General features: G+C 65.3%; 1 protein-coding gene across 1 annotated transcript in view; it reads right to left on the bottom strand.

Annotated features, from left to right (window-relative positions):
* LOC119105261 (protein 4.1 homolog) overlaps nucleotides 1-27903 on the bottom strand; it is a 44732-nt gene that overhangs the window by 1192 nt on the left and 15637 nt on the right. Inside the window, 13 exon segments of the mRNA XM_037228725.1 lie at nucleotides 57-257; nucleotides 773-865; nucleotides 1342-1464; nucleotides 5776-5916; nucleotides 6846-6953; nucleotides 10013-10069; nucleotides 16969-17111; nucleotides 17735-17913; nucleotides 18846-19031; nucleotides 19441-19593; nucleotides 20600-20773; nucleotides 22323-22384; nucleotides 22386-22444. Coding sequence (XP_037084620.1) covers nucleotides 66-257; nucleotides 773-865; nucleotides 1342-1464; nucleotides 5776-5916; nucleotides 6846-6953; nucleotides 10013-10069; nucleotides 16969-17111; nucleotides 17735-17913; nucleotides 18846-19031; nucleotides 19441-19593; nucleotides 20600-20773; nucleotides 22323-22384; nucleotides 22386-22444 — 1670 coding nt within the window. The 3' untranslated portion in view covers nucleotides 57-65.

Below are 27903 nucleotides of genomic sequence, written 5' to 3'. Positions count from 1 at the left end.
GTTTGGCAGACCCAGCCCCCGCCCACGCCTCGCTCGCCTCCCCGGGCGCCACTGACCGGACGAGCCTACGCCGACGGCGGGTTGGTGCTCTGCTGCTGGATCTCGATCTTCTCGACCGTCATGTCGGGGTTCATGTCGGTCGCCTCCTGGATGGCCTCCCTCAGCGCCGCGTCGTGGTCGATCGGGTCGCCGTCCGACTGGATGGTGATCTTCTGCTCGACGCGCGTCTCCACCACACCGTCCTTCTCCGTCTTGTACTGCGGGCGCCGGCGGCCGGTCAGCGGCGCGGGCGGGCTCATGCCGGAGTTGGCCGGGCGCCGGCGGCCCGGGCCAGTGCCACAGCACAAAGCTCCGGCCCCCGGACGGTTGTGATATCGCAAGCCTCAGTCTTAGGGCATTGCGAACGCAACACATTTGTGCAGCGTGAACATATTGTTAGTAAATTCATACTTCGCCAACGAAAAGTCGGTCTTAAATACCTCAGCTCAGGGCGAAAACAGCATAACACATTACAACCAAATAGCATCCCGAAAACAAAAAAAAATATAACCCTGTTATATAGCCAATAAAAACTATAACCCTGTTACTCTCAGATACACTCGGAAAGAACACTAACAACGTGTCATGGCATTCCCCCGAAGACCCGCCGCGACCGAGCACGACACCGCGGCAGCTGCTGCAGGCGCCGCGGCTCGGGTCGCCGGGGTCGAGGGCAAGGCCGCCGCGGCCGGGCGCGAGGCCTGCGGCACGCCGCGCGCCGCCGTTCGCTCACCGTCACGGTCTCAACGGTGCGCTGTTTGCTCGTCACCGTCTGGCTGCTCACGATCTCACCCTCCGCCTCGTAATTCTCGCCCTGGACCGACACCTGCCGGCCGGGCAAGGTCAGCGCTCGGGTCACCCACGGCCGCCGGTCAGGCTCACCCGGCCCGGTGGGCAGAGGTGTCACTGATGGCCGTCGGGCCAGGTCATGTCAGCCAGACGACCAGCATGGAATGAGTGCTGCTTGGACTACGTTTAACTGCACCGGATCGCCACCGTAAGCCATTTCGTCCAATTTTGGCCGGCAAGTACTAACACAAGAACTGACACAAACCATGGTCGACTACAGCGGCATCACAGCACAGCAGCGGCAGCACCATGACACCACAGGCCGACTACAAACCATATCCTAGCCAGAGCACCTACCACGTTCACTCGTACAAGAATCATCTCCCGGGCTCCCACCGACCGCTGCCTATAGTTATGACTTCTCCCCTGCGTCGATCGAGTTCTGCGCCCCCTCCTCGCGACACGAGCCCTGTTTAGAGGGCTGCCCCGACCTCGACCCCCGCGGCGCCGTACCTTCCTGCTCTCGGTGGCCACCAGCGGCACGTTGGTGGTGGCGCGCGCCGTGCTGCCCACGCCCTGCGGCGCGTACTTGACCGCCTCGGTCCGCACGATGGGATCGGACGAGGTGCTCTCCGTCTGTCCGGAGATAGGTCAGGCTCCAGTCAGCCGCCGATCAGGCGGGGGCCAGGCACGGGTCAAACACGGGTCACAGGTCAGCCCCGGGTCAGACACCGGTCTGGCGGGGTCACGCTCCCATCAGGCAGATGTCGAGTGCACGTCGTGTATCGTCAGGCGTGGGTCAATCGCGAGTCAAACCGTAAAGTACAAGTCCACTCCCGGTCCAACAGACGTGAATAAGCACGACCGCCACTGGCTTTTGGGTTGCCATGGAAATCCTGGCAGCTTTGTAATGATTTAACGACAATGATCATATTTGCGGCGCTTGGAATCAGACCGATATACTAAACCAAGATGTGTACAGTCAGCTGATGAAGCAGATCGGATCCGGTCTCTCCAATGTAACATCGGCGGGAGAGTTGCAGCCTCAGATCTCAGTCAACCGTACGTCAACAGTTAACTTGTCATTTATGGCATACACACGTCACTGCCGGTGGAAGGCAGGCATACCAGGCAACGTGAAAACAAAGCCGCCGCCTTGCTGATCAGTGATCATGCGACGGACGTCACAGTCAGCGCGTGCCCCAAGCATGCGGAAGCAGGGCCCTCAGACTCGAGACGAATCGCTAGAGACGACCGCCAGGTAGAGCTGTGATATAGGTGTGAAATCGCTGACTGACAGATTCGCCACCCCGCCAGTGCATCCGGCTAGACGACGTGGGTACGTTTCACTTGCCGTAATGACAACGGATCCAGTAAACCAGAAAAAAACTCATCTACAAGACAAACTAAAAACAAAGTCCTGTGAGAAGCTCGACAGCCACTATGTGTAATCGTTGGCAGCGCCGCAGACACTAAAGGAGTGCGCGCACTTGGAAGTTGATGCAGCCAATAAGCAGGTATATCTTCCAGGTGCCAGCGCCACGCCGTGGCGGGCAAACAGCCCTGGCTGCCAGAACAAAACAACACCCGTGCTCATATCAGCAAGACATCGCACCACAACCCAACTCAACGTAACAGATGACAGGCACTCCTTGCCAACACATCATCAAGGACCAACGAAAGGAAACCGCAGCGCAACGCAACGCAACGCAACGCAACGCAACGTAACACAACGTAAGCCACCACGGAAAGCGGAACTTCAGAAGCCAATCAAAACCAAAGTCGACTAAAAACGGGACTTAACGGACGGCCCTTCCGCACCGCCCGCGGATCCACAGTTTGTCAGCCAGCCGCAACGCAACGCAACGCCTCACGCGGACGCCGCCCAGCAACACAACACCAAGCCGAGAGCTCCTCCAGCAGCACGACCACAAACCGTGCGCCTCTCCGCTAACACAACACCAAGCCGGGAGCAATTCCACTGGCACAACACCCAGCCGAGAGCCGCCGCAGCCACACAACAGCCCGAGCTCGGCAGCGGTCGCCGGCGTTGCCCCGAAGCCCCGGCCGGGCCAGGCGCGTCCCGCGCCGCCGTCGGGAGGAGCCGGGCCGGCGGGTGGCGGCCGCCCGACGCCGCCTCACCTGCCACGAGTTGACCGTGTACTCGTCGCCGGCGTCCAGGTTGGTGCCCGAGTCGTCACTGCCGCTGGAGGAGGCCGACGCGCGCCGCGCCTACCGCGCCCGCCACCGGGGTTAGTGGGGTTAGTGGGGGCGGGGGGGGGGGGGCGGTTAGAGGGGTCACAGCCGAGCAGCGGGCGGTGGCCGGGCGTCAGCCGCTGGGGGGGGGGGGGGGGTCAGAGAACCAGGGCAGCACTGCCGTCGGGAAGAGAGGAGTGACCAGTCCCGTGGTGACGAGGTTGATGGACGGGTCGTCTCCTGATGACGGCGGAGGAGCCGTAGGTCAGCAGGGGGCTAGCGGACCGGTCGGTGGAGTAAGGAGAGCGGTCTCTGACAGCTGACAGCCTGCCAGTGCTGCGACAGTGGGGCGGGAGAGGCTTCAGCGACGGAGAGCTGGACCGGCAAAGGCAGAGCGCCCTGGTGAGCGGCGGGCTGTTCGCTGGAGATGGAAAGGGTGGCTGACGTGGTCGCCAGCAATGCACGGACAGCGTTAGACGCTAGATGTTAGCTGCATAGGCATGGCTGCGGCCAGATTGCAGAGTGCGAACGGTGAGTGGACCAGGCTTATCAGGATCAGCGGCCTTAGTACTGAAGATCTCAGGAGTCCGAGACCACACCAATCGCCGCGGGTCGGCACCGCGACACAAAGTATCACGCTTAGGTCAGTAGACAGCAGGCGGATCGGCTGCAGGCGGCACGTCAGTGCCCCCAACCGTGCCCAAGTGGCGTAAAGACGTAGGACGGAATGAGAGCGGACAGGTCGGTGACTTGTTAGACATACGCCTCCACTGGGTCAGCTGGGGCGGGGTCGTCCTGTCAACGGTGGGATAATGAACCCCGTGTTAGACCGTCACAATTGCACACGTGCAACTCGCGTCACACTGCGTCGCGAACCGCTCCACAGCGCTTGAAGCTGCAATGACACGGGATGCCACTCGCACAACTTGGCAACACAGCAACTCGCCCATACAGCCCGACACCACATCTCGTCAGTCGTCGTTTGTTGAGCAGCCACGTAAGAAACAAACAACACGTACGCAACGCGCAAACAGGCAAAGACGCCACACCGCTCCGACGCCTCGCCGCCGCCGTTAAGGTCGCCGCTGGCGCGCGTGCCGGCGGACACCCGCCCCGCCACGTGACTCCGCGCGACGAGTGGGGCGCCGCAGAGGGACCGCCGGTTCCAGCGGCGAGCGCGGCGAGCGGGGGCTAGGGCTGGCCTGGAGCGGCGGCGGCAGACGAACGAGAGACGAGGCAGAGGGATGGGGCAGCGGGACGGGAGGCCAACGGAGAGAGCGATAGAGGTGGGTGGGTGGGTGGTGCACGAAAATGCGCAGATCGAATGACTTCTGGCAAAGATCAGAGGACGGAGCGGGGACAATTCCCGGGCCATGGCCGCTTAATGATAACCCAGACTGAGCTCCGCATTCGAAACGCGGATTTATCAACCAGCTCCACGACGAAGACCACGACGGTCGGTTATGTGATGTTGATAACGCCAGGCTGCAGAGGACTTTGTCACCTAGTTATCCTGTGAACTTAACGTCAGTCCTGTGTATACTGAGAGTTGTCAGTTCCTTCATTACGATAATGCTGCTTGTCGGCCAGCGGTATGGCGCAGCACACATAAACGACACGTATCTGTCGCGTGTTGGAAGGGCTGGAAACACCACACCATGAAAGCGTGGCATGACATGGAAACACGTCAGTCCACGGTCCAGAATGCGCGAAAGACAGCAGCGAAGGACGCCGTCTTGCGTGCATGACAGGAAACACACCATGTGCGCGTGGCTTTCCACTGTCCGGCTCCTGCCGACATCGTGCCAGTGCAATCACGCGGCAGACGCGCTGTGACGGTGCCCGCGTGCACCCCAAACAGCGCGAGCATGCTGGCGACGCCGCTCCAGGAGCCGCACGCCGGGACGACACCGTCGCTCCGGCAGCAGGAAAGGAGCCGGCGGCGAACAAGGCCGTAACACACGCCCACGTGCCGTGCCGGTGCAGCCCAGTGCGAGCCCTGACACACCACCGGAAGAGAGACGCCGGAGTGCGCAGCGCGCCGGCCGCCCGGCACGAGCAACCGCCCCGGGCCTGGAGCCGGTGCGGGCATCTCCATCGGGTGCTGACCGCTGTGAGCCCGGCCGCCGCACCGCCGGCCGAGCGGCTAACCTTGGGCTTCGTCTCAGGGAGCGCCGGACGCCGGTAGCCGCGCCGGTAGCCGGCCGAGTAGCCAGAGTATCCAGAGTAGCCCGAGTAGCCCGAGTAGCCCGCGGAGCCCGCGGAGCCCGCCGAGCCGGTGGCGGCGGAGGCCGGCGCGCCGCCCGAGCTAGTGTACGGGCGCGGTCCGAGCGACTGGCGCAGACGGCGGCCGTCAGCGGAGCCCGCCGCACGCGGGGTTAGTGCCACCAGCCCAGACACCAGGTGGAGCGAGGGCGAGACGTGAGTCGGGCTGCGCTGGCAGCGCGCTGGGCGCGCGCTATTTGGGTTAACCAGCGCGACCGCCACCTCGTGTCTGGGAAGTCTGAAGATGCGGCGTAACACACTGCTGGGCCCCGGATGCAATGGCATCGCCATCAGCGCGCCTCGCTGTCACCGCAACGCGGGGTCACTGACGCAACGCAGGGTTAGTCACGGTATCAACAGGCGCACGATCCTCCTCTCCGGGGAGCTGATTGGCGCCGCCAGTATTCGGGCCGGGCTGGCGCGGGGGAGCTCGGCCGCACCCGGCCGCCAGGAGGCGCGCCGAGGCGCCGGGCCGCCCACACTCACCAGCGCGGGCCGCGCGGCGGCCGCGTCGCCGTCGGCGCCCACGATCAGCTTGCGCGTCTTCTGCACCTCCTGTGTCAGAACCGTCTGCTCCTGGTGCGTGGCGCTGGTGGTGGTGGTGGCGGCGAACGTCTTCTCCTTCACCTGGCGGGTCAGGAGGCAGCAGTGAGGCGCATGCGGCTGAAGGGGGACTTCGCGGTGAAGTCACGGAACCTTCCGGGGATAAAACGTGCCCACAAAGCTCCGCATCGGATGAGTGTAACAGGTATTAACTCGCTGGTACTAACCCATACCAGCTGATTCAACTTCTCAACGCAACGATACTCAGGGGCAAAATATTTCGAAATTATCGCGGTGTTTAATAGATTTGACTAGGCATGATGTTGGACGACTTACGCGAGGGACAGGAGAGCGGAGACGAGCGCGGTGATAACAAGGAGAAGGCAACCGATGAACCATGCGGAGAGGACCAGGGTAGGAGGCCAGGGAGCGCTGACATTGGACGACACCTGGCAACCATCCCACGGCTCTGTAAGTCTCAGACCGGACACTTCAGTGCGCTCCCAGTGTTACCGGGTGGGATGGTTGGGCAGCGTTTAAGTGACATTATCTGCGAACAGTTCCAAACGCATGAAGCTCGCAAGCAAACAGCGAATGCCAAAGACAAGATGCTACAAGGTGCTAAATGGAAGAACACTTACACTTGAAGACGTGCGTCAGGACATCCATTCCATTACTTGTTCACCTCTTTTTAATAAAGTTCACCTCTTATTTCAAGAAACGCACAACTTCGGTGTACTTATCACAGCATCTCACGCTGTCCCCCGAAAGTTAACTGCAGGCTGGCAGTTTTTATCCAGCCTGGGTGCAAAAACCGAGCGAGCCTACTCAGCGACAATCGCCTATGGCTTTGTATGCGTCCCCCGAAAGCACGACGGGTCCCACCGTGTCTACCACGCACCGCCCGCTCACTCCCCACACTTCAACGCTTCCCAATGCTTCCCGCGGGCGCCTCCGCCGCCCCGACGGCTTGTGCGTGCGGGCCGCGGCGCCGCGCGTCGCTCCACACCCACCTGTCCCCAGCTGGTGTCCGGCTGGTTCTTGTCCTCGTGCATCTGAGCCGTGCGCGTGGTGACGGTGGTGGCCATCACGTGCGGCCCCCGCTCACCGGTACTGTCCAGCTGCAACACGTGCCACGTGCCAGCCGCCGGCCACAAGCGCCGCGTGGGCGGGCGGGGAGCCGATGGGCGCGGGGTGAAAATCAGCGGGGTATCAACCGTCAGCGGCTTACGGGAGACCGGACACTCGAGCACAAAGCTTGAAGCAGAGTCGACCAGCTGCTGTGATGGGACTGGGGGGGGGGGGGGCACGCGCGTCCGTCCAGCATCGGCGGTCAGCCGGCCGGCAAGCGGTGGACGAAGCTCGGCTTCGGGCCTCGCCGGTGGACACGATGCTACACCGAATGCGAAACACCGACGTGCGCCGCACATTCCGGGGTTCGAGCCATGCCGGGTGCGGGACTAGCGCTACCATACGATGCGAGTGGCGCTCTCCGCGCCGGTGACGGCCGCGTGAGGGTTGGTGGGTGAGGGGGGGGGGGCTCACCTTGTTCTGCGCCTGCTCTACCGTCACCTCGCCCGTGTTCAGGTCCTGCACGGCGCGCACCATCTCCTCGGTGGTGCCCGCCTGGTCCTTCACCATCGTCTTCTTGGTGGTCGTCTTGACGATCTTGGGCCCCTTGGCGCTGGCGCGCAGTTTGGCAATGCGCTCGTCCGTGTCCGGCAGCTGGTCCTCCGCGTAGCCCTCCATCTCAGAGTCGCTCTCCGACGACGAGGAGGACGAAGAGGACGACGAGGACGAGCTCGACGACGACTCGTCCTTCTTCTTTTTGTTCTTCTTGTCCTTGGCCGCCGCGTCGCCCTTGGCCTTGTTCTTCTTGGAGCGCTTCTTCGCATGCTTGGCGTCTTCCGCCGCCGATCCTGTCAGCTCAGCCACCTCTTCAGACTCCAGCGTGCTGTCCAGGTCAGGAAGAGCCGACAACCCGCCCTTGTTCTTCTTGCCGGTCTTATCCTTCTTTTTGTCCTTGTCCTTGTCCTTGTCCTTTCCGGACTTAGACTTGGACTTATCTGCGTCGCCGCTTTTCTTCCCCTTGTCCTTGCTCTTGTCCTTGCTCTTGTCCTTCTTGTCCTTCGTTTTCTCGGGCGACGACTCGGCCGCGCTCGATTCGCTCTCAGACACCTTCTTCTTGCCAAAGCGGGCGAAGATGCCGCCCGACTTGGGCTTCTTGGCCGACTTGGCTGCCTTCTCCGTCCCCGTCGCAACTCCCGCCTTTCCGGCAGCAGCACCGGCGGCGTTAGCCGCCTTGTCCCCGGCAACCGCGGCGTCCTGCCCGGCTCCGAGCTCGCCGGCGGCACCGGCTCCCGCCTTCCCGGCGATCCCACCAGTGCCGGCGGCACCAGTTCCCGCCTGCCCGGCAATCCCTCCAGCATCGCCGACACCGGCTCCCGCCTGCCCGGTGATTCCACCGGCACCGGCGGCACCGGCTCCCGTCTGCCCGTCGAGCCCGCCAGCGCCGGCGCGCACCGCCGTCGGCGCCAGCACGGCGCCGACGCCGGGCAGCGCGGAGCCGTCGGCGCTGGCCAGCGGCGCCGTCCCCTCGCCGCCCGCCGATGCAGCGCCTGGCGCGTAGTTGAACGCCGTGGCGCGCTTGGTGGCCGGCGAGATGGAGGTGTTGAGCTCTTCGTGCGGCTCGGCCGAGCCGGCGCGGCCGCTGTACGAGAAGCCGAGCTGCGAGGTCGGCAGCGATTTGCGCACGGCCGCCTCCTCGTCCTGATAGGTGTACTCGCGGGTGTGGCCGGCCGGCCGGCCGTCCGCAGACGCCAGGAAGGAGGCCCGCGCACCGGCCGCGGCTGAGCCGGTCGGCGCGCCGGTGCCGCCGCTCGGCGAGCCCAGCCGGCCCGGCTCCCGCTCGTACCGGCCGAACGCCGAGCCGGCCGAGCCCAGTCGGACGGGGGTGGCGCCCGAGCCGGGGGCAGCACCGGAGCCCGGGATGGCGCCGGTGCCGGAGCCGGACCCGGCGCCCAGGCCTGACCCGGAGCCAGACCCGGAGCCGGCGCCGCCGCCCAGTCGACCCGGCTCCTTGTCGTAGGAGCCGAGGCGAGCGCCGGCGACGGAGCCGCCTGCCGGCGAGGGGGAGGCGCCCAGCCGGCCTGGCTCCTTGTCGTAGTTGGTGAGGCGGGCGCCGGCAGGAACGCCGCCCGCCGGCGACGGCGACGCGCCCAGCCGGCCCGGCTCGCGCTCGTACGAGCCGAGCCGCGCCGTGCCGTTGGCGCCGGGGCCGGGTGAGCCCAGGCGGCCGGGCTCCCGGTCGTAGGAGGCGAGGCGAGCTCCCGCGGCCCCGCCGGCGCTCGGCGAGCCGCCCAGCCGGCCCGGCTCCCTGTCGAACGAGCCGAGCCGCGCGCCGGTGCCGGCGGCCGGCGACGGCGAGGCGCCCAGCCGACCCGGCTCGCGCTCGTATGCGCCGAGCCTCACGCCGCCGGCCGCCGGCGAGCCGCCGGCGCCCAGCCGCGCCGGCTCCTTCTCCAGGGAGCCGAGCCGGGCGCCGGTGCCTGCGGAGCCGCCACCGCTGCCGCCCAGCCGTCCCGGCTCGCGGTCATAAGAGCGCACGTTGCCGCCGGCAGGGACGTCGGAGGCGTTGTTGGCCGGCGCGCCGCGGCCGGCCGCCTGCTGGTGGTGAGGCGGCGTGGCGGCGCCGTTGGTGCCCTCACCCTGCCGAGCGCCGCCGCGCGCGCGCCGTTAGACATGCGGACAAACAGACGGCGGAACAGACGGGTCGACAACCCAGGCTCAGCGCCGACCAAAAAGAGCAAACGCAAAGAAATGAATGTGGTAAATAACACAACAGACGTCGACATAAACGGATAAAAAATTTGACAGGCATCTTTATGAGGCTGCTGGCATTCGGTAAGTCACGACCACACCGATGTACGTGCGCCAGTCACTGAGAGCGCCTTGCAAACGACTACTCGCAACCACAACACGCCGAAGACCGAAGTCCGCAAAGCTAACGAGGACGACACCAGCAAGCAATTCCAGCGCCGCACCCTTCATGGGGGGCGGTATACCATGCCGGACTGGAAGGCTATGGCGGCTCTCGTGCGGGGTCACTGCTGCTGCTGGCGGCATGCCTCACCGAGCACGCACGCACAGGGAAACGACGGGAGAGACCGAGGCGGCTCACCTTACGCGCCTTGGAGAGGTCCATGGGCGGCAGAACGGCCACGCCTCCCACCGGTCTCTGTCGACACAGACACGGCACGGTTAGCCCCGCCGCGGTACGGGCGTGTTTTTATGAAGCGGGTCAGGCCGTGCAGAGCTGTTAGGGCACTGCCGGTATAGACGCGTCAAACACAGGAAGTTGGACGAACGTCACTTGTCAATGGCTGGCCCTCATGAAATGGTTAGCATGTTATGCGGCGTACAAGACATGTTCAAAGATTGTCAAGCTCAAGTACATCATGCAGATGGTTAACAAAGCAAGCAGAAATATAACTGGTGGCCAACAGTCAGAGCTGCCTTACAGCTGCTGCAAGCAACGAGATCACCGAAGGCTAGCCTTTCTGGGCGACGACTAAAAATGCCGTCAGTCAACCGGTAATCCATGCGAGCTTTCCTCTCAGCATGCAGAAGCGCAACACATGCGGGCAGGCGGCTGGGGTTGCCGACGCGACCAAGCACAAGCGGCCCATTCCACGAGTCGACAGCACTGGCCGCCGGACCGTATGGTGGCTCCCGCCTCAGCCGGCTCCCACGACGCGCGGTGCCGGCGGCTTGTTCGGCCCGTCCTGAGCCCGCCCCGGCTCGGCTGGCCGTCCCACTTCACGCCACGAGGGAGAGGCGAACTCCTTCAATCTTCGCGAAGGCTGACTCCAGACCGTGTCGGACACGACACGGACAAGGACTCACATGTGGTGGCCGTGCTTCCCGACCTACAGACCAGGACGAACCAGAAGCGGACGCGGACTCACTACGACACGGCCAGTGGTTTTCCACTCATGAGATCCCTTTCCAGACAACGGCCGACGCAGGGTCAGCAGGGACTCAACGACGGGCAGGGAGCCGCGTTCGTATCAATCAGCCCTCACAGCGGGACGCACCGGAAGACGACGCAGGCTATCACCGTGGATAGCGAAGATCTCAGCTGCCGCTGGAGACGTCTCCACGCCAGGACGGACGACACGGACTCACCAGGAGACAGTCCCGGTTTCCCCCCCGAGCACTGGTCTCCAGAGCAGGACGGACGCGAAGCGGACTCACCACGCCAGCGCACCGGGCTCGGGACAGCGACGGAAGCCAGCCAGCCGCTACAATACCTCCTCCTGCTCCTCCTCGTGCTCGTGCTGCCGCCGGCCGCGGCCCTGCTGCAGCGGGTGGGTACGCGGCGGCAGCGGCGGCGCCGCGTTCACGTACATCGGCGGCCGCTCCGGCAACGGCGGCGGCGGTGGTGGCGGTGGCGGCGGTGGCGGTGCGCCGGCCGGCCAGTCGCCTCCGTTGCTGTAGAGCGGCGCGCGGGCTGGCGTGTCGTACCAGGCTGGCCCGTGACCGTGCCAGCGCGGCCTCCCGCTCCCGCCGGCGCCGTCCTCGGAGAAGAGCGCGCCGTGCGCGTCACAGCAGCGAGATTCGTATGCTTGGTTACCGGCGGAGCGACGTCCTTCGACGTCGTGCTGCTCGCGACGAGTGCGACAGTCTGGGTCGCACAGGTGAGCTCTGTCATAGTTGTGGCGATCGTAGTGATTTCCGCGCGGGTGCTGGTATGATTTATCGGCGGCGTACGCGCCACGGTCTGGGCCGCCCTCACGCCAGCCCTCCGCGTCGAACATCCCCGAGTACCTCTGGGCATTCGAGACGAGATCTTCATGTGCTGTTCGGGCATCGCGCCAAGAAATCCGTCCTTGGTTGCCTGGGTTGTATCTTTCAACGTCGTCTAGGCCAACGTCTAGGCCACCGACGTGTTTTTCACCGCGGCCATCACGTCGGTACAATTCGTCGCCTTCAAAACGTTCCGGGTAGTCACGGTCATGCCGGTCTTGCCAGTGCCTGTGGGCCTCGTCGGCATCATACATTTCGCTACTCAAGTACCTCTCACCATTACCAGGCTTAAGTGTACGTTCATCGCCGCGATTCTCCAAAAACCTCTCATTGCCCAATTCATACTCATTCATGTAAGTTCTCGCTGTATCACGGTCTCTCCCTGGCGCCAGCTTCCCCGGGTAATCTCGCTCCCACACTGCATCATCGTCATAGCCGCCACCACGTGTTCCACTCTCCTCTCCGCGCCTTTCATCCACACGCCGTCCTCCACTGCCCTCCTCCCTCCACCTGTCCTGGCCGGAGCCCGCGCCGGCCGGGGCGCCTCCCTCCCTCCCATGGATGTCTGCGTACCGGCCGCCGGCGGCGCCAGCGCCGGCCATCCGGTCCTCTTCGCCGCGCGCGCGCCGCAGCAGCACGCTCTCCTGCGGCGCACCGGCCACGCGCTCCACCACGCCAATGCTGATGATGTCGGAGAGGTGCAGCGGCGGCGGCGGCGAGCTCGGCAGCGGCGGCGGCGCCACGTACGAGTCGACCGACGCCAGTGACGCCGGCCGTGGCGGCGGCTCGGGGCCCGCCGTCGGCTCCGCGGCCATCGCGAGCGCCGCCGGCTGGCCCCGCGGCACTGGGTAGTAGTACGTGCGCTCGCTCGGCCGCTGGTAGTGACCGCGGTAGTAGAACGCGTCCTCCTCGGCCGCCTCGCGCGCCCACGGGTTCCGCAGAACCGTGGCGTCGGCCGGCGGCGGCGGCGGCAGCGGCTGCTGGGCTGCCGGGCGCAGCGGCGAGTCGGCCGGCGGCGGCGGCGGCGGCAGCTCCCGCTCTGGCCGCCGGTGCCGGTTGTACTCGCGCTCCTCAGCGGCGCGCAGCCGGTGCCGGCTGCTACCCGGCACGGCCACGTACGCATTCTCCTCCGACTCCGAGCCCGGCGGCTGGTCGGGGGATGGAGGCCGCTCGCTGGCCCGCGACGCCACGGCCAGCGTGTCCTCCGTGGCGGACAGGCTGTCAGCGTCAGAGCGTGACTTCTTGCGCAGGAACTTGGGGCTCTTCCAAAAGGCCTTCTTCTTGCGCTCCCGGTCCTCGAGACTGCCCAGCGACTTGTGAGGCGGGTCGTCCTGCTGCGCCCTGCTACTGGACGACTTCCGTCGGTCGCTGGAGGCGCTCTCCCCGTCTGAGTTTTCGTCGTCGCTTTTCGAGCGCGGCTTTCTGAACCAGCTCTTCGTCCTGCCCGACCTGACGGCACTGTTATCCAAACTCTCGTTGAACGGCTCGGAGCCGGACAGCTGCGAGTCCAGCTGCGAGTCCAGCTCCTTGTTCCGCGTGTCTCTACTGCCAGCCGCGTGCCAGGTCTTCCGCTTCTGGTCGGCGCGGCTGAAGCCCCGGTCCTTGTCGCCGACCACAGCTCCCCACGCCCGGTCCGCCTCCCGCTCGTGCTCGCGCTCGGCCGCCTCGGTCGCCCGGCCGTCCGCGCGCCCCGGCCCGCTCCCCGAGGCACTGCCGTCTCTCGGCCGCGCCAGTGGCGCCAGCTCGGTCACGGCCACCACGCCGGCGTTCTGGTAGGCCGGCGCGTCGACCAGGTCGCTCGCCACCCCGTCCGTCGGCGCGTCCTCGAGCGGGGCCTGGCCGGCGACGGAGGCGCGCCGTCGGCCCTCTACCGTCAGGCTGATGGTCTCCACGACGGCCGGTCCCCCGTCGGCGGTGGCGTCGGACTCGACAGTGCGGCCGGACTCGTCGTGCTTGTTTTTGTCGTCGTCCGGTTTCTTGCCCAAAGCGAGCATTCTGCCCTTCATGCGCTCTCTGAAAGACTTCCGTTCCGAATCGGCCTTCTGCGTGAAGGACTGCTCGGCGACTTTGTCGGCTTTGTCATCTGCTGACTGCTTGTCGTGCTTTGGAAGCTTGCTGAACAGCTTTCTACCAATCCCTTTCGACCGTTTGGCGTCGGTGGGACTTTCCCCCGCTTTCTCTCCGCCTTTATCGCTTAGCTTCTCCCGGGATTTCCACAGCTTGCCCAATGGCAGCCTGTCCTTCTTCACAATCTCTCCCGGCGCGTGCTTCCATTCCTCGCCATCGGATACTTTGTCGCCCGTCGGGCCGCGGGACGATCGGCGTTCGTTCGACAGCGAGGCGGAGAAGGCTCTCATCCCCCTCCAGCCGACGTCTTCCGAGTCGACGACTTCTCCCCTGGGACGCTTCGAGACGACGCTGAAGGCCTTGGTACCCTTCCAGCTGCCTTTTTTCGAGTCTGCGAGGCCACGCCTGTCGCGCTCCGGCCCGACGCTGAAGGATTTGGTCCCCTTCCAACCGGCCTCCTCCGGCCCGACCGGCCCGCGCCTGCCGCGCTCAGAGCTGATGGTGAAAGACCTGGTGCCCTTCCAGCCGGCTTCCGCCGAGCCGACCGAGCCGCGTCTGCCGCGATCCGACCCGATGCTGAAGGCCTTGGTGCCCCTCCACTCGGGCGGCTCGTCGGCGTCGGCGTCGGCGGCAGCGACAGCACGCAGACTCCTCAGGGAGCCGCCGAGCCGGCGACGACGACGCCCGGTCGGCACCGTCACCCCTCCCGTCTCCAGCACGCCGGAGGAGCCGCTCAGCCGGCGGCGGCGCCCGGTCGACACGGTCACGGCACCGACGTCGGAGCCGAGCGACGAGCCGCTGAGTCGACGGCGGCGGCCGGTGGCGATCTCCACACCGAGGTCCGAGCCGACCGACGACGCACTGAGGCGCCGTCGCCGTCGGCCCGTGGCAATCTCCAAGCCTATGTCCGAGCCGATGGAGGAGGCGCTCAGCCGCCGCCGCCGGCGCCCCATGTTCATCTCCACCCCGCCGATGTTGGAGCCGACGGAGGACGCGCGCAGGCGGCGCCGCCGGCGGCCGCTGCTCACTGCCATCGCGCCCGTGTTCGGTATCGGGATGCGCAGCGCAGACAGCTCGCCACTGCGGCGGCGCCGGCGGTGACCGAGCGGCGCGGCGAGCTCGGGGAGCGGCCGGCGGGGGCCACCCTCGGCGACGGCCACCGCCGGCGCGCCGGCCGCCAGCAGCGTAAACTGGCGCGTCTCGGCGTCCGCCGGCGCCTGGCCAGCGCGCATCTCCTCCCGCCGCTTGACGGCCGCGTCGGCGGCGTGCTCGGCGCTCAGGCGGCGGACGCGGCGCGGTGGCGACGCGGCGCCGCCTCGCCCCGGCCAGGCTTCGGTCGACGACGGCGTCTGGTACTGGTAGCGGTCGGTCACGGCGACAGCGGACGCCGGAGGCGGCGGCGGCGGCGGAGCACTTGGGCGGGAGGGCGGGCTGGATGGGGAAGGAAAGGTCGAGTCTCGCGAGTGAGACGGAGCCGGGTCCTCGAACGCGCCACTCGAGCGCTTCGGCGACAGCTGTGGGGCCCCGTCCTTGTTTTTCGACGATCTACTGAAGTGCTTGGCGGGCAGTGGCGGGGCTTCGTCCCGCTGAGCGGACGATCTGCCCGCATGCTTCGCAGGCAGCGGCGGAGCAGCACCGGAATGCCTGCCGGGCAGCGGCGGAGCTCCATCCGGCGGCCAGTCGGACGCGTCGTTGGCATACTCCGACACCGACGGCGCAGAGCCCGAGACAGCTCCAATCTCGCCGTCCGAACCGTCGGCCTGCGGCGGGAACGAGAGTCGACGCCGGTAGCCCGAAGTTCCCGGCGAAACTCCCGGCGAAGCTCCGTACGCAGCCCGTCGCCCGACGCTGCCGAGCTTCGGCGGCAGCGGAGGCGTGCCGCCTGAGTACCCAGCGTGTTTCGGCGGGCGCGGCGGGGTGCCGCCGGCGTGCCGCGCCGCTGCGCTGCGTACTTCGGCGGCAGCGGCGGCGTTCCGTCCGCGGCAGCCGACGCCGACAACCGCCGCCGCGCGCCGTCCGGGGGCGTGCCTATACCGCCGCTGGACGGTCGCCGCGGCGCGCCGGCCGCCTCTCCGCTCTGGCCGCCGTCCGGGGGCGTGCCTATACCGCCGCTGGACGGTCGCCGCGGCGCGCCGGCCGCCTCTCCGTTCAGGCCGCCGTCCGGTCCGGACCGCGCCCGCGCCTCTCCGTCCGGAGGCTTGCCGAGGCTGCTGGTCGCCATCGACGGCCGCCGGGGCGTCCCACCCGTCTCTCTCTCCAGGCAGCCTTCCGATCCGGACCTTGGCCGTCTCCCTCTGTCCGGCAGTTGGTCAGGACTGCTGGCGGCCTCCGGCGGCGGTGAGGCCGGTCTCTCCGGCTCCCGGCGCCCGGCCAGCGCCGCGCGCTCGGGCCTCGGCCGTCCCAGCGTCACCTCCGCGGCCGTCTCGACGCCCGCCTCGGGCGAGGCGGAGCGCTGGCGGGCGGCGCGCGCGCCCGGCCACGTCCGCTCGGCCGACGCCGGCCGCCGCCGCACCGCCAGGCAGCCGTCCGAGCGCGAGAGCGGCTCCTCCTCCAGCGTGTACGACGCCTCGCTGTCGGTGAGCGAGAGGTCGGAGCCCGACAGGCTGGCCCAGTGCACGCTGTTCACCTAGAACAGGCGCCCGGCGCAGGTTAGCGCCGCTCGCCCGCGCTAAGACGAGCCCGGCATGCGGAGGCACGTGCGGCGGGAGAAACCGTGTGTGCGGGAGATGTTAGTGTTAGCGGTTATGGCGGGCGACTAATGGTGGAACTTCTACCGCGGAAGGGAGTGGTTAAAGTTGGGGAACGTGCATCCAATTAGTCTCAAGCAAAGCATGCCACCATCAAGTCAAATGGCGTCAAACATTCGTGTCATACCATGCTCTGAAGACATGCAGGTCCTTATCCTGAGAGAGGGAGCACCCCTGATTTAAGGGTACACGCCCGGGGCACTCAGCTCACGTTCATGGAGAACATAGTTCACGTCACACAAAAAGCTCGGTGTTTTTGATGAAGTATTTCCACGCAAGAACGATGTTCTTTTTTTCCTTTAACAGATTCTAGAGCAGCGTTCATAACGCGCCTGTAAAGGTTCCGCACTCTCAGCGGCACTGCCCAAAGGGCGCGGCCCCAACCTGACCACCGACCCCTCACACCCAGCCCCAACCACACCCGTCACGCCTCGCCACGCCTCCACCACATCGGTTCCATCGGTCTCCACCGGCTCCCGGCCGGGCCCCGGTAGGCCGGTGGCGGCCCACTCACGCCTCGCTCCTTGGGCTTGTCGGTGAGCTGCGGCGGCGGAGGCCGCTCGTCCAGGCCGGGGATTTCCTTGGGCGGCGCCGTCATGGTGTGCCGCTTGGGGTCGGCCTGGCGCGCGTCACGGCCGCCGCCGCTGACGCTCAGCGCTGCCGGACCGGGTCAGCGCGGTCAGACGGGTCAACGGGGTCAGCGGGGTCAGCGGGGTCAGATCGGTCAGCGGGGTCAGACGGTTCAACGGGGTCAGCACGGTCAGCGGGGTCAGCGGGGTCAGCACGGTCAGGGGGTCAGCACGGTCAGCGGGGTCAGCACGGTCAGCGGGGTCAGCAGTCACGGGGTCAGGGTCAGCGGAGGTCAGCGGGGTAGCAGGGTCAGCGGGGGTCAGCGGGGTCAGCGGGGTCAGCGGGGTCAGCGGGGTCAGCGGGGTCAGCGGGAGGCGAGAGGTCGGAGAGGGGCGGCGGGGACGGGCGACAGGACACCAGGACCGCAAGATAAGCGGCTGGGTGTAGCGGGGTGGTTAAGTAGGACGCGCAACTCGGGTGGTGCTTAATTCAGACCAAGCCGAGCAGTTCGGCCATAATGCCCATACAAACACCGTACTTATTCATATTGCAAGGGCGCATACGACATTCTGGGCCCAGTACTGTGAGGACACCCCACGTTTCGACCACCTTAACGTGCTGACAAACGCGTTAACCGGCACAAATCAGACTCATCGCCCTCCTCCCTCCCCCTCCCCCCCCCCCCCCCTCCGCTCGCCCTCGCCACTCACGGTCCATGCTGCGGCTGGAGACGGCGCGGCCGCTGAGCGCGCGCCGGAACTGCGGCGACGGCCGGTCCGACTGGGCCGTCTGCATGCGCGTCTGGTACTGGGTGCGGCCCGAATACCGGAACTTGGAGCCCAGCCGCGGCAGATGGTGGTCCCGCTCCGGCGGCTCCGGCGACATCAGTCTGGGGCAGAGACACAGGTCAGGTCACAGATCACAGGCCACAGGCCACAGGTCACAGGTCAGGTGGATTCCCGTCCGGCGGATCAAAAGACATCAGTCTAGGCTCAGACACGAGGTCAGGTCACAAATGTCAGGGAGGGTCAGGACGGGGCAGGTCTGGGTACGTGGGAGTTCCCCAAGCTTCAGCGGCATTTAAGACACCAATCTGAGAGGCAGATACAGGCCAAGCGAGAGAAAAAATCTCGAACAAAGATTTCAGCAGGTCGGTTTCCTGGGAGTAATATCGACCTTGGCTTTGGGAAACAAAGCCAGGACACTTCGAGAAAACAGCGCTCTGCGTACAACCTGACTCCACTTGGGTTCTTATCTCAGAATCGAACGAATTCTCTCACGGCCGGTTCACCGTGTCTCCTAAGAACAAAGGGAGGTGGACCATGCTCCCGCTGCGCCGCAGTACGCAGCAGCGAGCTCCGCGGACAAAATGTTTCCCCATTACGCGGCCAGATATCCCTGGGGTAAATCGAGGCTTCGTTTGCCAAAGTGCAACTGGTGACATGATGTCCTCTCTGTGATTGCATTGGCGGAAAGGCCTCGGACGGAAAGGCATCCCAATGGCGGAAATCTGCACGACTTGCCCTCTTGCTGAATGTCACCCTTCTCACCGCCGTTGGCTAGTGTCCCAGCCGGCTCATGTTCGGTGCAGAACAATCGTCATGAACGGCACATTATCTGTGAGTCACCGACAATAAAGCCTGCAATCCCGCGATAGGCCTCTGGCATTTCATCTCCCCGATAGCAGCGAGCCGCCCCTCGTGCGACGCCTGGCGTATCAAATCATTGAGGGCAGTAGCGCATGTCATCATCCCAGCAGCGTGATAACGCCACGGTTCGCCACCATACAGATCATGCCAAAAGAATGCAGCATCCTCTCACCTGAAGAACGTGTGATTTTCCACGCAGGTTTTCCACAGCTTCTTGGCCTTCCTGTGGTTCATGAGCTTGAAGCCGATCGTTGTGAGGTGGCGCTCGAACTCGCCCGGGCGGATCTTCACGAAGAAGTTGTTTCGCTTGTAGGAGATCTTCAGTATCTTCGGCCATGCAAAGCGGTTTATTCTCAGCCTGCAAACGCAAAATAATCATGGTAACACAAGCAAGCGGTTTGCTGAAAAAAAATGCGTATCACAATTTGTTTTAACATAGCTGAACAAAGCATGCCGCGCCACCAGATCTACGCCACTCAGATGTTCCACCTTAGTCCTGATTTCACCCATTGACATCAGCGTTCAAGTGACATATAAGGCAAACGTGTTTTTCTGGTGCATGCCTATAGCACGGGAAAAAAACGCGAACAGAGCACCTGCCCATTATGTCAGGCACATCCATGTCACCTCACAGCCGCGCATGCCTTCTCGTTATCAGTTCAAAACATGCGCGAGACTAACACATCACGCCAGGCAGGAGCGGGACCACTACCCGCCTGCAGCCCAGCGCCAGCCCGTGCGGGCAGCCGCGCCGTCGTCAAACCCACTTGTCCCGGTAGACGAGCAGGCCAGAGGCGCAGATGCCCAGCATGATGTCGATGCCCTCAGAGTCCTTGGCCTGGTGCAGGTCCACCCCGTACATGGCCAGCTTCTTGGCATTCTCCAGGTAGTGCATCTCCGCCTCGGCAGGCGTCTGACCCCTGCGGAGGTCACGAGGTCACCAGAGGTCGCCGGCGCTCACCACACCTTTATCTGGACTGTATCACTGTCAAACGGGCATTAGGTGATGTCGGCGCAGGTCTGGTTCGTTCAGGGAGCACTGTCGACCGCGTTAGCATAGATCGGCAGAGGCTAAACAGGCGTCGCCGGCGGACGGTGACAGCTGAGGTCAGCGGGTCACACGGCTACATCGACAACAGCAGGGCTCGGTCCCTCCGATGGCTTGTCTCCCGCCGGCGACGGAGCTGAGCCACTGGGCCATCGCACAGGACGAAGCCCAGACAAACCGCCCAGTGCTGCCCCCCCCCCCCCCCCCCGAGCCAATCCCGACAGGCGCGACGGCTGGCTGAAGCCGATGAGCGCGGTGAAGAAAAGGTTCTCCAAGCCGGCATCGTGCCGAGGCGCCACCACAGCTGTGCAGTCGAGCGCCAGCGAGATTTCGAATATTTCCGACCTCCCGAAGGATTTGCGGTATTCACAGTGGGTTTTAATTAGCAGTTACCGACAGCCGTAGCATATATATGAACGAAGTTGAAGCCTCAGACGGGCTCAGACGGCACGGACGTGACCGATGTGCAGGGAAGGCGCCATATTTTGCATATCAAACGTTATTGCTGTACTTTCCAACCCCGCGTCTAGACGTCTTGTGCGTCCGCCTTCTTTCTCCCTTCCCCTCCCGCTGGCCGGCTGATATTGGCTGATTGGTTCGGTTATTTGAATAAGAGTCATTCGGACAGCAATGACCATTTCAGGGCTGTGGGCTGAAGGAGAATGGATAACGGTGGGGCGGACAGACATCCACCTGGGAACCCCACGGCAGGGACCAAGCCCGCGCAGGGACCCCTCTCCGCGCGTGCCTGGCGCTACGACAGGGGCCCCGCCAGAGGGCCCACTCGTCGATGCCGCATACAGTCCGCCTCAGGCAAACGAGGCGTCGAGAGCATACAGCATGCAGCGGTAAAAGGTCGGATCGCGACATCGACTGACCGGAGCGTCTTGTGCAGTTGGGCCACCTTCTCCTCCAGCTCGGGCGTCTGGTTGGGCGCCATCTTGAAGTCGGCCAGGTAGTCGGCCTTGTGCTCGGCCGCGTCGTAGTCGCCCAGCTCCGACTGCACCATGTACGAGCCGAGCAGCGCGTGCGTGACGAACGAGCACGGCAGCCTGCAGGGCAGACGGACAGACGGCGGCGCTGATGCGGAGAGCACGGCGGGCGCCAGACGGCGGACACTGCACGCCGCACAGCAGCCCCGGCAGGCGCCGCAGGCCTACAAAGCCGACACCGCAGGCGGGGAGGCCACGATAGACATCGCCCGCGCCGTCGAGCCGTTCGGCAGCGACCGGGCGACGCACAAGCACGGCAACGTGTGGCGAACAGCTCTGCTGCACCAGAGAGCACGTCATGCCCGATGCCAGAAAGAGCGGCGAGTAAATAATGTCGAAGGAAACCGGTGAGACAATAGACACGCCTACACGTGAAGAATATGCCCAATGAACTTTCATGACCGTGATCGCGTCCGAAGTTCGTGCTGGTAGCTCGGCTGGTTGGAGCGCCTGTCTTCCGACTCGTCTAACCCGTGGCGGGGTGAGGTCGAGTCGGCTCAGCCGTCCGCTGTTTGCCCCTGGCTGGGATTGCCTGCGGTCGGTGGCGAAACCCAACGACCGCAGGCTACCCTCAGCTAAAGGTCGGGTGACATCACAGGATAGGCAGGTGCATGCTGAGCACTGCAGCACGATGAGCTTTCGCCGCCAGCTTCTGGCGTTGACCCGGAATTTCGCGATCAGGTGGTGCGGTCAGGCCTCACGCAACAAGCACTGCTTAGCGTGGGCGCTGATCCCAGAAAATCCATCCAATCAACAGGGTCAGAATCAAAATTGTTAACAGCCGGAGACGCTGTTTAAGGCCTAATGCAGCAGGTTTCCATCACAACAGACATGCAGGACAGCGTATAAAACTTACAACAGACTGTTTTCATAAGCGGCGAAACCCCTCTCCTTTCTAACACGTCTGAGTCAATACGCCCGTCCCCGTCCATCCCTCCGCCCACTGGAGAAGCGTCAGCGCCCTCCTGCTGCCGCCGCCGGCGGCCAAAGAGCGGTGATTCACACCGGCCCCCGCCGTCAGCTGCCGTGACCGGCGGCGCCGCTCCAGTATCGGCCGGTCCATCGGGCGAGCGTGACTATCCACTGCGGCGGTCACACGGTCGGCAGTCAGTCCGACCCGTCCGCTCGCCGCCGCCGACCCATCCGATGACGTCACCCGCCGCGCGCGGCCGACCGTGACGTCACCCGCCCCGCCCGGCTGACGTCATCCCGCGCCGCCGGTCTCGATTTTTCAGCGGCTGACGCTGCAAGCTGGCTGACTGGTCCGCAGCAGGAGTCCACGCGCGGCCACATCAATCGGCACAGGCGCGCACAAGACGCGAGCTCAGCGACGGCGGCAAACACGGCCGTAAAATACCGCGCGCTAACGACAGAGGGGCGCGCGTCACCAGATTTACAGCCTTGCGCGCGACGCGGACGGCGACAAGAAAACACCTGGACCTCGTTTGCTGGGTTATTTATCGACACTGGCGGCTGAGATCGTTGAAGTCGCCACCCCGCTGAACACCGCGTCCAGTGAAATTTGCCTACCGACGGAGTCGAACCCGGGCCTCCCGGTCCCGCGCCGGAGCGTGTCCACCGGGCTACCGCCGTCGCCGGCGACACTCACTTTCCGGTGACGATATCGTTGCGAATCTGCAGGCAGAGCTGATAGCGGGTGATGTCCTCCTTGCAGCTGACCCGGGTCCAGTGGGTAGAACTTGACGGCGAACCGGAACTCCCATGGTTCATCTGCGGAGCGGCGGCGGCGGCGTCAGGACACCGGGTAGCTGACGAGGGCAGTGGCATGACAATGAGCAAATGGGCAAGGAGGGCAGCGTCGTGACAACGTGCAACTGACGAGGAGGATGGCGTCATGACACTGAGCAACAGGCGAGGAGGGCGGCGTCAAGACACTGATTAACTGACAAGAGGGCGGCGTCATGAAAATGGGCGTTAGTCGAGGAGGGTGGCGTCATGACAACAAGCATCTGACGAAGAGGGCGGGGTCAGGACAAGAGGCAACAGGCGAGGAGGGCGGCGTCAGGACAAGAGGCAACAGGCGAGGAGGGCGTCGTCAGGACCTGGGCAAGTGACGAGACCAGACTGTACGCAGACGCGAGCCGGCCGCCCGGGAAGCTGACGACACCCGGCCAGCAGTGACCGGGATGACGAAAGGCCAGGCGCACGGCAAACAGCGGGCAGACGGGGCAAAACACGGCTGACGGAATGCGCTCTAGTTGTCCGTAGTGCGGTGTGAAGTTACCAAGGATCGCGGTCATCCACCTGCGGGATTAACAATGAGCAGGAAACGGATTCCCACATCAGCAGAAAAAAATTGCCGGTAACGTGAAACCCAGCACACAAGGCACGAATCTTAATTCCAGTTCATACCAGACTAGGTGTCAGAAAATTCGATTCCACGGGCCCACTTCCAAAGCACCATTCGCGACGCCACGACGGCCAGGCAGCCACGGCGTCTATTGACTAAACGCGGGATACGACAGCGGGGGTGTTTTGTCGACGAGACGGCCCAACCGGCACCCGAGCCCGGCACGCGATCCCGGCTCGGCGCGCTGATGGCTCCCAACCAGCTGAACTCCGCCCGGCGTGCCGAGGCCAAACCGATGACGTCCGCCGCTGCAGCGCCGCCGCGTACGTGATCGGCCGAGCATGGCCCGCCCCGGCCGGCTGCAATCTGCTCTGCGATTGTGCAGCGCACGGAAATGATCCATCACCGTACCAAACCAGCCGTCTCCGGCGCGCTCCGGAGCCGCCGCTGCGAGCCAGAGCTGGCCGGCCGAGCGGCGGCGCCGGTAAAAACTTCCTGGCGGTGCGCCGGATCAAGGAGGCTTGTGCGCGGCTTGGCTGGCTTTCGAGGGCTCAGCCGAGAGGGCCTGTCGTCTGTTTTTGCCGTGCTTCGGACGCGTCGGACGAGCGAGATCATGCCGCCGCCGCAGCCCGTTCGTACCGAACTCCCAAGCATCGAACATCGCCTCCCAACCGCCGCGTCAGGGAGCCGGCCGCGTTTGCGGCGCCACCCGCCCCGCCCGGCGGTGGACACCGCCGGGGACAATGGCGGAAGTCCCGGCGTCGCGGCGCTGCGGTCCGACGACCGAGGCTCATTTACGTTGGCGCCGGACGACTGTCACCGCCCCCGGCGGCGGGGCGGCCGGCACAAACAGAGCACACGCGCCGCGCGCAGCCGAAACAGCCCAAACGGAGCGAACGGGACGGCGTGGCTGGCATGCGGCCGCATCGGAGTCAGCACTGTGTTCCAGCACCATAATTAAGTCGACGATCAAGGTCTAAGCAACTGCACGTTTCGGTGAGTAATTGTGAAGAAAAGCGTATGCGAGCATTGTCATTGTCACTGCCTCAATCTGCATAGCATGTCGATAAGTTCGCGCCGATGCGTAAGGCGTGTGCCGCCCTAGCACTAAATCTATTGCCTTTGTCCATACAAGGCAGCAGAATATCGCTGTACGTCGTGCATTCCCGGATTAATAAGGTTATTCACTGCTGTCTCGTACAACTTCAAAGTCGGACCATAGGTCAGGTGAGGTTCGAACGGCCTACGTTCAATGTCCATCCATTCCAAATGCACAGGCCATTTAGCTGTACATTACTGTGCTGTAGCTGTATATTAGCTGTACTCGGCGGCGATTTCGTTCAGTCCCTCCATAAAACCCTGCACAAAGCACTGGCGCAAGCCTGTAGCCCGATAAGATACGCCATCACAGAATGTAGTACTGATGTGCACGCCACAATCAGCTCCTTTATCTCACGCCCGGTGTTGACAAAGCCCGGCTGCGTCGCTTCAGTCTCAGCGCAGCGCGGTGTCTCGTGCACGCGTCCCCAAGGACACCTTCGCACCGACCCACTGCGAACTCATCACACTCAGCGCCAGGCTGATGCGACCTCCGGCGCAGCGTCCCGCCGCCGGGCCGCCCACCTGCGCCCCAGAGCACGTGATCAGCAGCTAACGGCTCGGCGGCGGCGGCGCCCCGCTCCGCTCGCGGCCGGCCGGCACCGACCCTGCGCAGCGGCGCCGGCGGCGGCTGGGTCGGCCCGGCGGCTGCCGGCGGCGCTGGCGACGCCACACAGCAGCGGCTGCGTGACACGGTCACTTCGGACCCGGGCGGGCGGGTCGCGCGGCCACGAATAGCCGCCGGACGCCGCTGGTCGATCAGAACTGGACGGCTCGCTGCGGCCGTCCGGCGCCGCCCGGCGCCGCCCGGCGGGGCCTGTCGTGCGTGTGTGTCTGGCCTCGCGCCCACCGCGGCCCTGCAGTGCGTCACAATACCGTCTCGCCGTGGATGCCGTGCATGACGCAGGCCTCGGGCACACCAAGCGACACTCCTCCGTCCAAATTCGCGATCCTGCATTAGCATCTCGTCCCGCACGGCTCCCACCCCAGCTGGCCCCACATCGCCCCGGTTTTGCAGCCGCAACAGCAAGGCACTCGTCCCCTACCCGGGCCGCCGCGCTCGCCGCAGCCGCTTCCGGTGCCGGACGGCTTGGGCCTGGCTGCGGAGCAGGGCCAGCGCCAGCGGCCTGCTGCAGCCCCGACTATGCTGGCGTGACCCCGCCACGTCAGCACAGCGGCCGGGCAGGGCACGCCGCCGGTGTGACGGCGAGGAGAGCGTCTGGTAACGGCCGGGGCGTCAGGGGTGGTCACAGAGCGTCACGGACGGCAGGCGGCCGCGGCGTTTCGGGGTGTGTTAGCTCCGACAGGCCGCCGTCTGAGAGGTGCCAGCGCCTGACGGAGTCCATGTGTAACAGGGAGAGCCAGGGAGAGAGAGAGGCCGCAGTGACGACACCCCGCCGCGTCTACCCCGGGGCCAGGTCACGCCCCGCCCGGCCGCAGCCCGGGCCCGGGACGCTCGGCTGCGACCCAGGCAGTGCCGGGCATCGATCCGGGGCCGGCCCGGTGACGCACCAGGCGGAGATTGTGGAGCGAGCCCGATAGGCGCCAGGAGAGGCGGCCGATGACGAGCGCCGTCCTGACAGCCGCCCAACGCGCCTATCTCGACCACAGCGTGGAGAAAATGCGCAGCTCAACATCGACCTAACCGTGATCGCAAGCCACGCCATCCGGCGCGTAAAAGGGCGCTGGTCCCATGCAGTCTGCCCTTCGGGGATCGTGAAACACATCAACGCGAGGGTAACATTTATGACGCTTAAGTATAATAGCATCACGGAGAAAGTGCAAAACTTAGCATCCTTTAAATCGTGGTTTAAAACTAGCTTATCCAGCATGTACAGAACTATTTCTGCTTTCAGCACCAGTGTCATCGCGTTGCAGGGGCGTAACCTCTACGAGATTAACATACAGTGCGGCGCTAACCATCCTTCCGGTCCGGGCGCGGTGGGGTGACGGGAGGGGGGGGGGAGAGATGCCACCGGACGGTGTCCAGTGTGGTAGTACGGCCGCTCCGGCCCGTTGTGCACGAGTGCCTCCCACACGGAAAGCCTCGCGCGAGGAGCGGCAGACAACGCTGTGGGCCGCGGCGGCGGGAGGGCTGGTCCCACCGCTGGCAGCTGGGCCAGGCCGCGCACAGTCGGCTGGATCTGTCGATCCATCGCCGGGGAGGTTCCCTCCAATCGACGACCAGCAGCTCCCCTGCACACCATCACTTGGCGTCCGCCACGGATGAGACGGAAGCCTCCGCTAGACCCGACGCAAACCTCCCTGTCCTGACATTGGACAAGCGTGACTGGCGACGGCACCCCCGGCGCGACAGCCGGCCTCCGGAAGCCGCCGGGCGGGCGACAGCCGGCGCCCGTCGGCCGGTGTCGGCGGCCGACCCCGGCAGCCCGAGCCGGGCCGGCGCCGAACCCGAGCCGGCCGCTCCCGGAGGCCGGGCGCGCTCGGCCGCGCCGCGCCGGACCTTGGTCGACGCTGGCGCTGACGCCGGCCGCTCGGCGTCGCGCGCCAGGTCGGAATGCCTCGGGCGGGTACCTCCCATATCGCCTAACGGCGGACTGTTCGGCTTACGGGCCAACCCCGCCGAGTCTCCGGACGGCGGATGGCCCGCCGCACGACAGCGGCCGGGCGCAAACACGCCCTAATGCTTCTGATGCTCTTGCTCGCCCCTCCCCCAACCCCCACTGCCGACAAAACATTCCGCGAGTGGAGGCACAGCAGGAGCGAGAGCGCGGAGGAACCGCCAGAAAACCATGTCACCAGGGGCATCGAGATGGTTCTGGCGTGCGTTGACGTTTTTGTATTTGATCGTGCTCTCGCAGCGGGTGAGCGTGGAACCCCCCCCCCCCCCCTCCAACTCAATGCACCCTAATCCCTCCATTGCTCATCTCCCACGAACGACAGGCCATTATCGGGTGCCGTCATCGCTCTCCGACTGTCCATCACAGCCGCTGGCGTCCGAGGCATAAGCCGACCGGGCCGTGTTGACCCAGCCGCCGCTGGGTCCACAGCCGGAGACGCACCGTCAACATGGGGGCGTCCGGGCCGGGCCGCCATCGCTGGCGAACGGCGGCCCGGCCGGCTGCCCGGCCGCTCTCGCTGGCCAACAGCTCGGCGGAGGATCGCCGCACGGAGCAGCGGACCAGCGCAGTGACGCGCTGACGGCCGACGCCGGCCGACGAGGTGATCGGCTGAGGCGCCGTCGGGCTGTTACGCCATCGCATCGCAGAATCACAGCACCGACACACGGACAGGACAGGACGGACGGCGAGCCGCCATACCCACGGACATCGGCTGGCAGACCCGGGCGGACTGCGGATGACCGCCGCACCTGGGGGCCGCAGCTGGCTGCCAGCCCGTCCGGCCGACAGGCCGACGGGAGGCGGCCGGCGAAAAGCGCCGGCGGGGGAAGAGGTGAGAGGCGCGCGCCCCGTCGGCTGCCAATGAGCGCGGCCGTCCGCTCTCAGACACACGCAGCGGCGATAGGACCAGACGCTGCTCGAAAAACCGCCGGCAACGCGGCCGCCGTTTTCCACATCGGCGCCATGCAAAGCCTCGGGGCGGAGTCTGACCACCCTCTGGGAGCGGCGTTCCGCGGCTGACGCGCAGAGGGCTGGGAGATATCCAATCATCGAGATCGTGATGGGGGGGGGGGGGGGGGCAGCACATGCGTCTACGCCCCTAAGCCACATGCTATACCGGCGTACGTTGCGGCGAAACGCCCATCCTCTGGGCGACAACCAAACGATCAGCGGAAGCAAATACCGCGGCACCATGGACT

This window comes from Pollicipes pollicipes, unplaced genomic scaffold, assembly GCF_011947565.3.
Source record: "Pollicipes pollicipes isolate AB1234 unplaced genomic scaffold, Ppol_2.1 Scaffold_6138;HRSCAF=7277_pilon_pilon_pilon, whole genome shotgun sequence".
In the NCBI taxonomy this organism is placed as follows: domain Eukaryota; kingdom Metazoa; phylum Arthropoda; class Thecostraca; order Pollicipedomorpha; family Pollicipedidae; genus Pollicipes; species Pollicipes pollicipes.
This window is presented reverse-complemented; position numbering and strand designations above follow the sequence as displayed.